This window comes from Microcaecilia unicolor, chromosome 5 (assembly GCF_901765095.1).
Source record: "Microcaecilia unicolor chromosome 5, aMicUni1.1, whole genome shotgun sequence".
Taxonomy (NCBI): domain Eukaryota; kingdom Metazoa; phylum Chordata; class Amphibia; order Gymnophiona; family Siphonopidae; genus Microcaecilia; species Microcaecilia unicolor.
Window position 1 is genome coordinate 156,595,328 of NC_044035.1, and position 10,047 is coordinate 156,605,374.

Genomic DNA, 10,047 nt, shown 5'->3' on the forward strand with positions numbered 1-10,047 from the left:
TAATGCTTAGTAAACAGGGCCCTTAATCTCATAGATAAAATATATAAACCATATACCTTAATAAATTCTATAGTCCCCAAGCTGAGATTCTGTCTTTGGTTGTATTATAAAATTTCTTATCTGTTTCTTTCCAAACTCCTTTGATAAACCATTCCACCAAGTGGGGCCATCACTGAAAGTATTTTGTTAAACAACTTTACTTTTCTTGATGATATGAATGGTTAAGAACGTGAGAAAAGTTCCTAGCTGGACTAAAGAGTATGCGAAATAATGCAAAAATGCCCTTATTTGGCTGACTGACCAGTTGCAGTGTATCCTAGGATGTGCTGTGAGGAGCCAGGTGAGCGCCACCAGTTTGCAAGATAGTTCAGAGGCAGAAGTTGATGAGTATCTTTCCTGCCTCCCATTTTCCAGGTGCACAGAGGGAGGGGGGTCAGGGACCACTAGACTACCAGGTACTTTTCAGTTTGCATTGCATTTCAGGGGGACGGATGGGTGATCTGAGGGCCTTCAGATCTGTGGTGATGTGCCTTGCAAGTTGTGGGTCCTCGGTGCCTTGTGTGACTTGACGGCTTTCACTCTTCAGCACACTTCTCTGCATCTGTGTTGAAATGTGAATGAGCTTTGTTACCACTTTTAAAATGTGTTGTGTGCTCAAGGATTTGTGCAGTGTTAGCATGTGCACAAAACCTCTCTCTGCATCATGTGTCCACAAAATTATATGCTAAAGCAATGCTAATCCTGTCCAAAGCCTGAGTGCTCTTTATTTCATCGACCCCCTAAGTTCCTTTCCCACCTGCTCGATGTAAAAAAAAAAAAAGGTATAAGGCTGACAGTCCCCCTGTTCTGCCTCCTGCATACCTAAATGGAAAAAAGAGTGCAGAGCTGATTCTGCCTCTCTTATGCTGTGATTTCCAACTGGCCAAATGGAAAGCCCTCTCGCCACCCCCCCCCCCCCCCCCCCCCCCCCCCCCCCCCCCACACACACACATTCCAATTGAGAGCAGGCCTGCAATAAAAGTTTGGATGGTGCAGTCTAGAGTTAGTTTGATTGTAGTGCCCACAAAAAGAGAGGAAGGAGGATTGTTGAGGGGAAGTAGCTGCAGAAATGATAGTAGTGTTGTGGCAGGAGTGAGGGTGAGAAGGTTAGAAAGGAATAGTTGGTTTGGAAAGGGGGAAAGAAAAAAGGAGATGAGAATTTCAAAAGGACAAAAGACAAACTGGAATTTGATGAGAAAGTATAATGAAAAGGCAACAAAATAATGGAGAAAAAATATTGAAGGGAAAGAAATGAATCCAAAGGTTATAAAAAAATTATTTTGTATTAAAAATTTGCTATATACAATTTTGATTCACAGATACATCAATCTTCAGTGTGCAGGAGTGATGGCTTTACCAATCTTTTGTTGGAAAATCTTCCCTAATGATGTCTAATTTTCTTTTGATAATATCTATATTTTATCTAAATATATTTGTGCCATAAGTACATAAGTATTGCCATACTGGGAAAGACCAAAGGTCCATCAAGCTCAGCATCCTGTTTCCAACAGTGGCCAATCCAGGTCACAAATACCGAGCAAGATCCCAAAAAAGTACAAAACATTTTATACTACTTATCCCAGAAATAGTGGATTTTCCCCAAGTCCATTTAATAATGGTCTGTGGACTTTTCTTTTAGGAAGCCGTCCAAACCTTTTTTAAACTCCGCTAAGCTAACCGCCTTTACCACATTCTCTGGCAATGAATTCCAGAGTTTAATAAAACTTTTCTCTGATTCGTTTTAAGTTTACTACATTGTAGCTTCATCGCATGCCTCCTAGTCCTAGTATTTTTGGAAAGCGTGAACAGACGCTTCACATCTACCCGTTCAACTCCACTCATTATTTTATAGACCTCTATCATATCTCCCCTCAGCCGCCTTTTCTCCAAGCTGAAGAGCCCTAGCCGCTTTAGCCTTTCCTCATAGGGAAGTTGTCCCATCCCCTTTATCATTTTCGTCGCCCTTCTCTGCACCTGTATTAAATATTGTTTCTTGGTGTTGCTGAAAGAAAATTTGTAAAGTGCTTTCTCCGAGGACAAGCAGGTTGCTTGTTCTCACTGATTGGTCAATGTCCACGGCGGCCCAGGAACGTCAATTTTTCACAGCAAAAATAGACAAAGTTTTGCCAGAGCCTTCTGGCGTGCGCACGGCGCATGTGCAGCCATCTTCCCGCCCATTGCGTGAGTGTCCCCGCTCAGTTACCTTTTTTCCGCGGTGAAGAGAGGCAGCATTTTTCCCGTCTCTTCTGAGCCCTTGGAAAGAGCCTTCGGCCGTTTTTATCGGAGATTTTCTCAGATTTTCTTTCTCTTTTATTTCTCCTTACCTTGCCTTTAAAAGAAAAAAGAAGTCCTTTACATCTTAGTTTTTTGCCCTTATTAAGTTTCCTTTCGTTTCCGCCGTGGCCCTCTTAGACCATGTGGTTTTCTCTTTTTTGTGCTCTCCTTTTTGACACAATCGCAAACTTTGATCTCGCCGCCGCTATTTTTCTGTCCATGACATTGAGGACTCCCAGCGGCTTCAAGAAGTGGATTCGGTCGATCTCGGGTACCAACCCGCACACGTGGTGTCTTCAGTGCCTTGGGTCTGACCATCGCCCAGACACATGTAAGTTGTGTCTTAGCTTGAAAGAGCAGACACGGGCGTCGAGACAAGCTCTTCGAGACCGACTTTTCGGAGCTTTGACCAGTTCCTCGGCGTCGACATCGGCACCGGGGATGGCATCGACTTCAGGAGCGCAGGTAATTGCTGTCCGGAGACCACAGCACGCTGGGAGCAGTGAGCCGTCGAGTGGGTCTCCACCTGTCTCAAAAGCTTCTGCTGTACAGGTCCCAAGGGACCGACCACTCTCGGACCCAAACCCGATGAGGTGTGTGGATTCCACGTTCTCCTCGTCGATACCGAGGAGTGCCGATGACATGCATCGAGCGAAGGCAAAGAAGCATCGTCATTGGTCTCCTTCCAAGCACGGTACCGAGAGCTCCGGGGCGTCGAAGGATTCGGCACCCGTGAAGCACCAAAGCCAGGAGGAACGCTCACCCTCCATACAAGAGGTGTCGGTGTATTGGTCTTCGGACAGCCTGGTACCACCTCCTCGACCTCCAAAGATTCAGACGCCGGTTCCTGCACGACCCCACAGCCTTGCTCGACAGCGACTCTAGACGAGCGCATCCGAGCCATTCTTCCAAGTCTTTTGGAGGGGTTTCTGCGTCAGTCTGCTCCAGTACCGGGGGTGCTTGCACCCCCCATACCGTTGGTGGAAGCGTCAGCTGGCTCTATGCCTGTGGTGAGGTCTTCGACGCCGGTGCCGCCTGTGGCGTCGGCTGCCACCCAGGTTGATTCCCCGTCGACATCGCTGGAGGGAGCTTAATCGCCGCTGGCATGGTAGTCGACCTCTCGACATCGCCATCGAGGACATGGTTCCTCGGCGTCGAGACGGGGCCGGTTTAGGACTGCAGGTAAGGAACTCCTATCCGACACGGATGAGGATGCCTTGTGGGATGAAGGGGAGGATCCCAGGTATTTCTCTTCTGAGGAGTCTTGTGGTCTTCCTTCTGATCCTACTCCTTCACCAGAAAGAAAGCTTTCTCCCCCGGAGAGTCTTTCATTCTCTTCGTTTTTCCGGGAAATGTCTGTGGCTATTCCCTTCCCAGTGGTATCTGAGGATGAGCCCAGGACTGAGAATGCTCGAGGTCCTTGACTATCCTTTGCCACCTAAGGAGTCATCCACTGTTCCTTTGCATAATGTGCTCAAGGAGACACTTATGCGGAACTGGATGAAACCATTAAGTAATCCCACCATTCCCAAGAAAGCTGAGTCCCAATATCGGATTCACGGAGAACCTGAGCTGATGAAGTCGCAGTTACCTCACGACTCTATGGTTGTGAATTCTGCTCTCAAGAGAGCCAGGAGTTCTAGAGATTTTGCCTCAGCGCCCCCTGGGAAGAGAATCTAGAACCCTGGACTCATTTGGGAGAAAGGCATATCAGGCCTCTATGCTCGTGGCCAAAATTCAATCCTACCAGCTCAACATGAACATTCACTTGAGGAACACGGTGAAGCAACTGGCGGACTTTGGTTGATAAACTCCCTCCTGAGCAGGCCAAGCCTTTTCAGGAGGTGGTCAGACAGCAGAAGGCGTGTCGTAAATTCCTGTCCAGGGGTGCTTACGATTCTTTTGATGTTGCATCCAGATCCGCTGCCCAAGGTATAGTGATGCGCAGACTCTCATGGCTGCGTGCCTCTGGCCTGGACAGTCGAGTCCAGCAGCGGATAGCAGATGTCCTTTGCCGGGGGGATAACATTTTTGGTGAGAAAGTCGAGCAAGTGGTTGATCAGATCACGCAGCGGGAAACCGCTATGGACAATCTCTCCCGCCGGACGCCTTCTGCTTCTACCTCATCAGGTAGACGATTTTTCCGGGGAAGGAAGAATGCTCCCTACGCCTTTTACAAGAGTAGGTACAATCCTCCTTCTCGACAGCCTTCTCAGGCTCAATCCCAGCGCGCTCGTTCTCGTCAACAGCGTGTGCCAAGGCAGGCCCCTCTGGCTCCCCAGCAAAAGCAAGGGACAGGCTTTTGACTGGCTCCAGTTGAGCATAGCTGCTGTAAAAGTGTCCGTGCTGGACGACTTACCGGTCGGAGGGAGGTTAAAACTTTTTCACCAACAGTGGCCTCTTATAACCTCCGATTGCTGTGTTCTTCAAATAGTCCGGTTAGAATACTCCCTCAATTTGATATCCAGACCTCAAAATTGCCCACCGGGAGCTCAATCCTTCAGCTTCCAGCACAGGCAGGTAATTGCAGAGGAACTCTCCGCCCTTCTCAGCACCAATGCGGTCGAGCCCGTTCCACCAGGGCAAGAAGTGCTGGGATTCTATTCCAGGTACTTCCTTGTGCAAAAGAAAACAGGGGGGATGCGTCCCATCCTAGACCTAAGGGCCCTGAACAATTTCCTAGTCCAAGAAAAGTTCAGGATGGTTTCCTTGGGCACCCTTCTTCACATGATTCAGGAAAACGATTGGCTATGCTCTCTTGACTTAAAGGATGCTTATACACACATCCCGATACTTCCAGCTCACAGGAAGTATCTTCGATTCCATCTGGGAGCGCTGCACTTTCAGTACTGTGTACTGCCCTTTGGCCTAGCATCCACACCCAGGGTCTTCACAAAGTGCTTGGCAGTTGTCGCAGCATCGCTACGCAGACTGGGAGTGCATGTGTTCCCTTATCTCGACGATTGGCTGTTGAAGAACACCTCAGAGGCAGGGGCTCCTACAGCCCATGCAGATGACTATTCAATTGGTGGAGCTACTCGGCTTTGTTATAAATTACCCCAAGTCCCATCTTTTCCCTGTTCAGAAACTGGAATTTATAGGAGCTGTGCTGAACTCACAGACAGCTCGCACCTATCTTCCCGAGGCAAGAGCAAACAATCTTCTGTCTCTAGTTTCCATGGCCAGAGTGTCTCAGCGGATCACAGCTTGGCAGATGTTGAGGCTTCTAGGCCATATGGCCTCCACAGTTCATGTGACTCCCATGGCGCGTCTTCACATGAGATCAGCTCAATGGCCCCTAGCTTCCCAGTGGTCTCAAGCTGCGGGGGATCTAGAGGATGCAATCCAGCTGTCCACCATTTTTCACAGTTCCCTTCAGTGGTGGACAATTCGATCCAGTCTGACTCTGGGACGTCCCTTTCAAATTCCTCAGCCACAAAAAATGCTGACAATGGATGCATCCCTCCTGGGGTGGGGAGCTCATGTTGATGGGCTTCACGCTCAGGGAGTTTGGCCCCTCCGGGAAAAAGGTCTTCAGATCAATCTCCTGGAGTTGCGAGCGGTCTGGAACGCTCTAAAGGCTTTCAGAGATCGGCTGTCCAATCAAATCATCCAAATTCAGACAATCAGGTTGCAATGTACTACATCAACAAGCAGGGGTGCACCGGATCTCGCCCGCTGTGTCGGGAAGCCATCCAGATGTGGCCTTGGGCTCGCCGTCATGGCATGTTTCTCCAAGCCATGTATCTGGCAGGCATAAAAAACAGTCTGGCCGACAGATTGAGCAGGATTATGCAACCTCACAAGTGGTTGCTCAACATGGGCGTGTTACGCAAGATTTTCTGAGAGTGGTGCACCCCCTCGGTGGATCTTTTTGCCACTCAGATCAATCACAAGGTTCCTCAGTTCTGTTCCAGACTTCAGGCCCACGACAGACTGGCGTCGGATGCCTTTCTTCTTCATTGGGGGAAGGGCCTTCTGTATGCATATCCTCCCATACCTCTGGTGGGGAAGACTTTGCTGAAACTCAAGCAAGACCACGGGACCATGATTCTGATTGCTCCCTTCTGGCCGCGTCAGATTTGGTTCCCTCTTCTTCTGGAGTTATCCTCCGAAGAACCGTGGAGATTGGACTGTTTTCCAACCCTGGAGTTATCCTCCGAAGAACCGTGGCGATTGGACTGTTTTCCAACCCTCAGAACGAGGGGGCGCTTCTGCATCCCAACCTCCAGTCTCTGGCTCTCACGGCCTGGATGTTGAGAGCGTAGAATTCGCTTCCTTGGGTCTCTCTGAGGGTGTCTCCTGGGTTTTGCTTGCTTCCAGGAAAGATTCCACGAAGAGGTGTTACTTTTTCAAATGGAGGAAGTTTGCCGTCTGGTGTGATAGCAAGGCCCTAGATCCTCGCTCATGTCCCACTCAGACCCTGCTTGAATACCTTCTACACTTGTCAGAGTATGGTCTCAAGACCAACTCCGTAAGAGTTCATCTTAGTGCAATTAGTGCTTATCATTATCGTGTAGAGGGTAAGCCTATCTCTGGACAACCTTTAGTTCGCTTCATGAGAGGTTTGCTTTTGTCAAAGCCCCTTGTCAAACCTCCACCAGTGTCATGGGATCTCAACATCATTCTCACCCAGCTGATGAAGCCTCCTTTTGAGCCACTGAACTCCTGCCACCTGAAGTACTTGACCTGGAAGATCATTTTCTTGGTGGCTGTTACTTCAGCTCATAGAGTCAGTGAGCTCCAAGCCTTGGTAGTGCATGCTCCTTATCTCATGTTTCATCACAACAGAGTAGTCCTCCACACGCACCCTAAGTTCTTGCCAAAGGTGGTGTTGGAGTTCCATCTGAACCAGCCAGTTGTCTTGCCAACATTCTTTCCCCGTCCTCATACCCGCCCTGCTAAACGTCAGTTGCACACCTTGGACTGCAAGAGAGCATTGGCCTTTTACGTGGAGCGGACAAGCCCCTTCAGACAGTCCACCCAAATGTTTGTTTCTTTTGATCCCAACAGAAGGGGAGTTGCAGTCGGGAAACGCACCATTTCCAGTTGGCTAGCAGATTGCATTTCCTTCACTTATGCCCAAGCTGGGATGAATCTTGAGGGTCATGTCACGACTCGTAGTGTTAAAGCCATGGCAGCGTCGGTGGCTCACTTGAAGTCAGCCTCTATAGAGGAGATTTGCAAGGCTGCGACGTGGTCATCTATCCACACATTTACATCTCATTACTGCCTTCAGCAGGATACCCGACACCACAGTCGGTTTGGGCAGTCGGTGCTGCAGAATCTGTTCGGGGTTTAGAATCCAACTCCACCCCCCTAGGCTCATTTTTATTCTCTTCCAGGCTGCACTCTCAATTAGATGTTTTGGGTTTTAGGTCAATCTATATTATGTCCTCGCCGTTGCAAGGCCCACTTGGCCTTCTTTGTTGTTTTGAGTGAGCCTGGGTGCTAGGGATACCCCATCAGTGAGAACAAGCAGCCTGCTTGGAGAAAGCGAAGATACATACCTGTAGCAGGTGTTCTCCAAGGACAGCAGACTGATTGTTCTCACAAACCTGCCCACCTCCCCTTTGGAGTTGTTGTTCTCTTTGGTTTATTGCTTTTAATATAACTGAGCGGGCACTCTCGCGCGATGGGCGCAAAACTTTGTCTATTTTTGCTGTGAAAAATTGCCATTCCTGGGCCGCCATGGACGTCGACCCATCAGTGAGAACAATCAGCCTGCTGTCCTCGGAGAACACCTGCTACAGGTATGTATCTTCGCTATACTGGCAATTCTGCCATTTGCTGTTTTGTTCGTTGTGACACAAAAAGAAATGCTTCCTGTTTTTTGCTAAAGCAAACTTGCTTTACTTTTTACCTATGTCCTAATTATTTTTGGAGCCCAGTAGGCTCCATGAGTCAGTCATTCTCTCTTCTGTACAATGAAGGATTCTGCCTGAAACAGTGTACTCTCTTCACAGGGGCCATCGGTTACATGGGAACAAGTGCCTTTGTCCGGAAAATCTACACCAATGTGAAAATTGATTAAGAACACCAGAAGAAAACTGGGAACTTGGAATCAGTTACTGCTTTTTTCTGGAGGGGAGGGTGGAAATTTGCACAATGAAAAGGAAAGAGATGGTCTAAAAACTGGGTAAAGTGTGGGTCACCGTATTCTGGATGACTTAAAGTAGTGTCGTTTCCATCGACCTTTAAGTTCTTCCTGTCAGCTTTCTCCATCTGTTCACAGCAAATGCTTGGGGTATATTTAGTAGGGATTATTTCAATACATGGCTAACCTTCCCCCCCAAAAATCTAGTTGAATAGACTAGCTCTCTTCAGTGAAGAGGACAAACAGTTTATTTAAAGCATCTGTTTCATTTAATAAAAAAAAGAGGGGGAAGATGATCGGCTATTAGAGCCGGTTGAATAATCGTCATCTTGAGATGCAGCATTTCTGTACCAGATAGAATTTCTGCCCAGGTATGGCCTCTCTTCTTGTAGTCTATTGCCCTTGTCAAATTGCTGGAATTTATTTGCCTACTGGGTGTTTTTCAATTTTGGGGGTTATCCACTCTTCCCTGGCCCATTTTTATTAAAAAAAATAATAATAAAAAAAAATTGTGTATATATATATATATACACACACACACAATATATATAAGTTAACTGTAAAGAAAGCCCTCCTGTGTGTAATCTATCCGTCTTTTTACGGACCAGCTTCCCACTTATTTATCTTTAGATGAGCAGAAGAAAACTGTGTTTTGCCACATGTTGAAAATGGGCATTGATCCATCCAAAGAGAAGGAGGAGTGTGTGGGGAAGGCAGAGGCCTGCCCCTTGTACTGCAGGTTAACATACAGGTGGAAAACCAAGAAACCTCTTGATTTTCTTCAGCATTTTGAGGTCTTGATGAAACTGAAACAAAGCAAATATTTTAACTGAATGTGATTAATCTTTTCTGTTCCCTTGAGTTAGTCCTACATCATCATCTTGTTTTGTCAGGGTTTGAATAAAGGTTTTCCATAAGATATTATAAATGGGGCTTAAGTGTATATAATAATAAATAATGTAACTTAGATGTAGATCCCAAATGTATTTGAATGTACAGATTTACTACAGAGTCCTTTTCTTTTTATTTTCTCTTTATTTTTGGATGATTGGTGTTTCAAATGTGTGATTAGGAGTGACTTTCCCTATTTTGCCTGCCATTGCATGAGACACTGAGTTTCTCACATGTGTCCTGTTTCTTTTCTTTTCTTTTTTTTTTCTTTTTTTTTGTTCCAGCTCAGAATTGAGATTACTAATTTAGGTCATTCATTTTTTTAAAAGTCTTCTCTTGGACACCTGTGCAGCACCTGAAGCAGAGATGTCTTTTTTGGAGGGGTGTTCAGAAAACAAATAAAATTTTCAGACAAAATATTACTGGATTGTGAAAAATTCTTTACTCTTTGAAGAAATGTAGCTATGTTGAATGTCTGTGTCTTGTGGTGTATAACGTATGCCACAGCTGGGGAATATACATTGTTTTCTACCATTTACTTTAACTGTGTTCAAGAAGGCTATAAATGTCTTGTTGTCTAAGTTCTGTACATCGGTTTGGAACTAAGTATGTCCAGGCTTGCACCACACAACTGTTTTATGACTACAAGAAAAGCAGGGCTTCTTTCACAGAGCTGGTTTCATTTTAGATCTTGAAACATAGGTGTGAATTTTTTATTGGCCTGATTTTAGAGTTAACTGCAGTAC

General features: G+C 46.6%; 1 protein-coding gene across 1 annotated transcript in view; it reads left to right on the plus strand.

The window, feature by feature from the left end:
• TM9SF3 (transmembrane 9 superfamily member 3) overlaps window positions 1-9,723 on the plus strand; it is a 145,733-nt gene extending 136,010 nt beyond the window's left edge. The window contains exon 15 of the mRNA XM_030203479.1: window positions 8,280-9,723. Within this exon, the coding sequence (XP_030059339.1) occupies window positions 8,280-8,347 (68 nt within the window). The 3' untranslated portion in view covers window positions 8,348-9,723. The remainder of the gene's footprint in view (window positions 1-8,279) is intronic.
• Window positions 9,724-10,047: the final 324 nt, after the last annotated feature.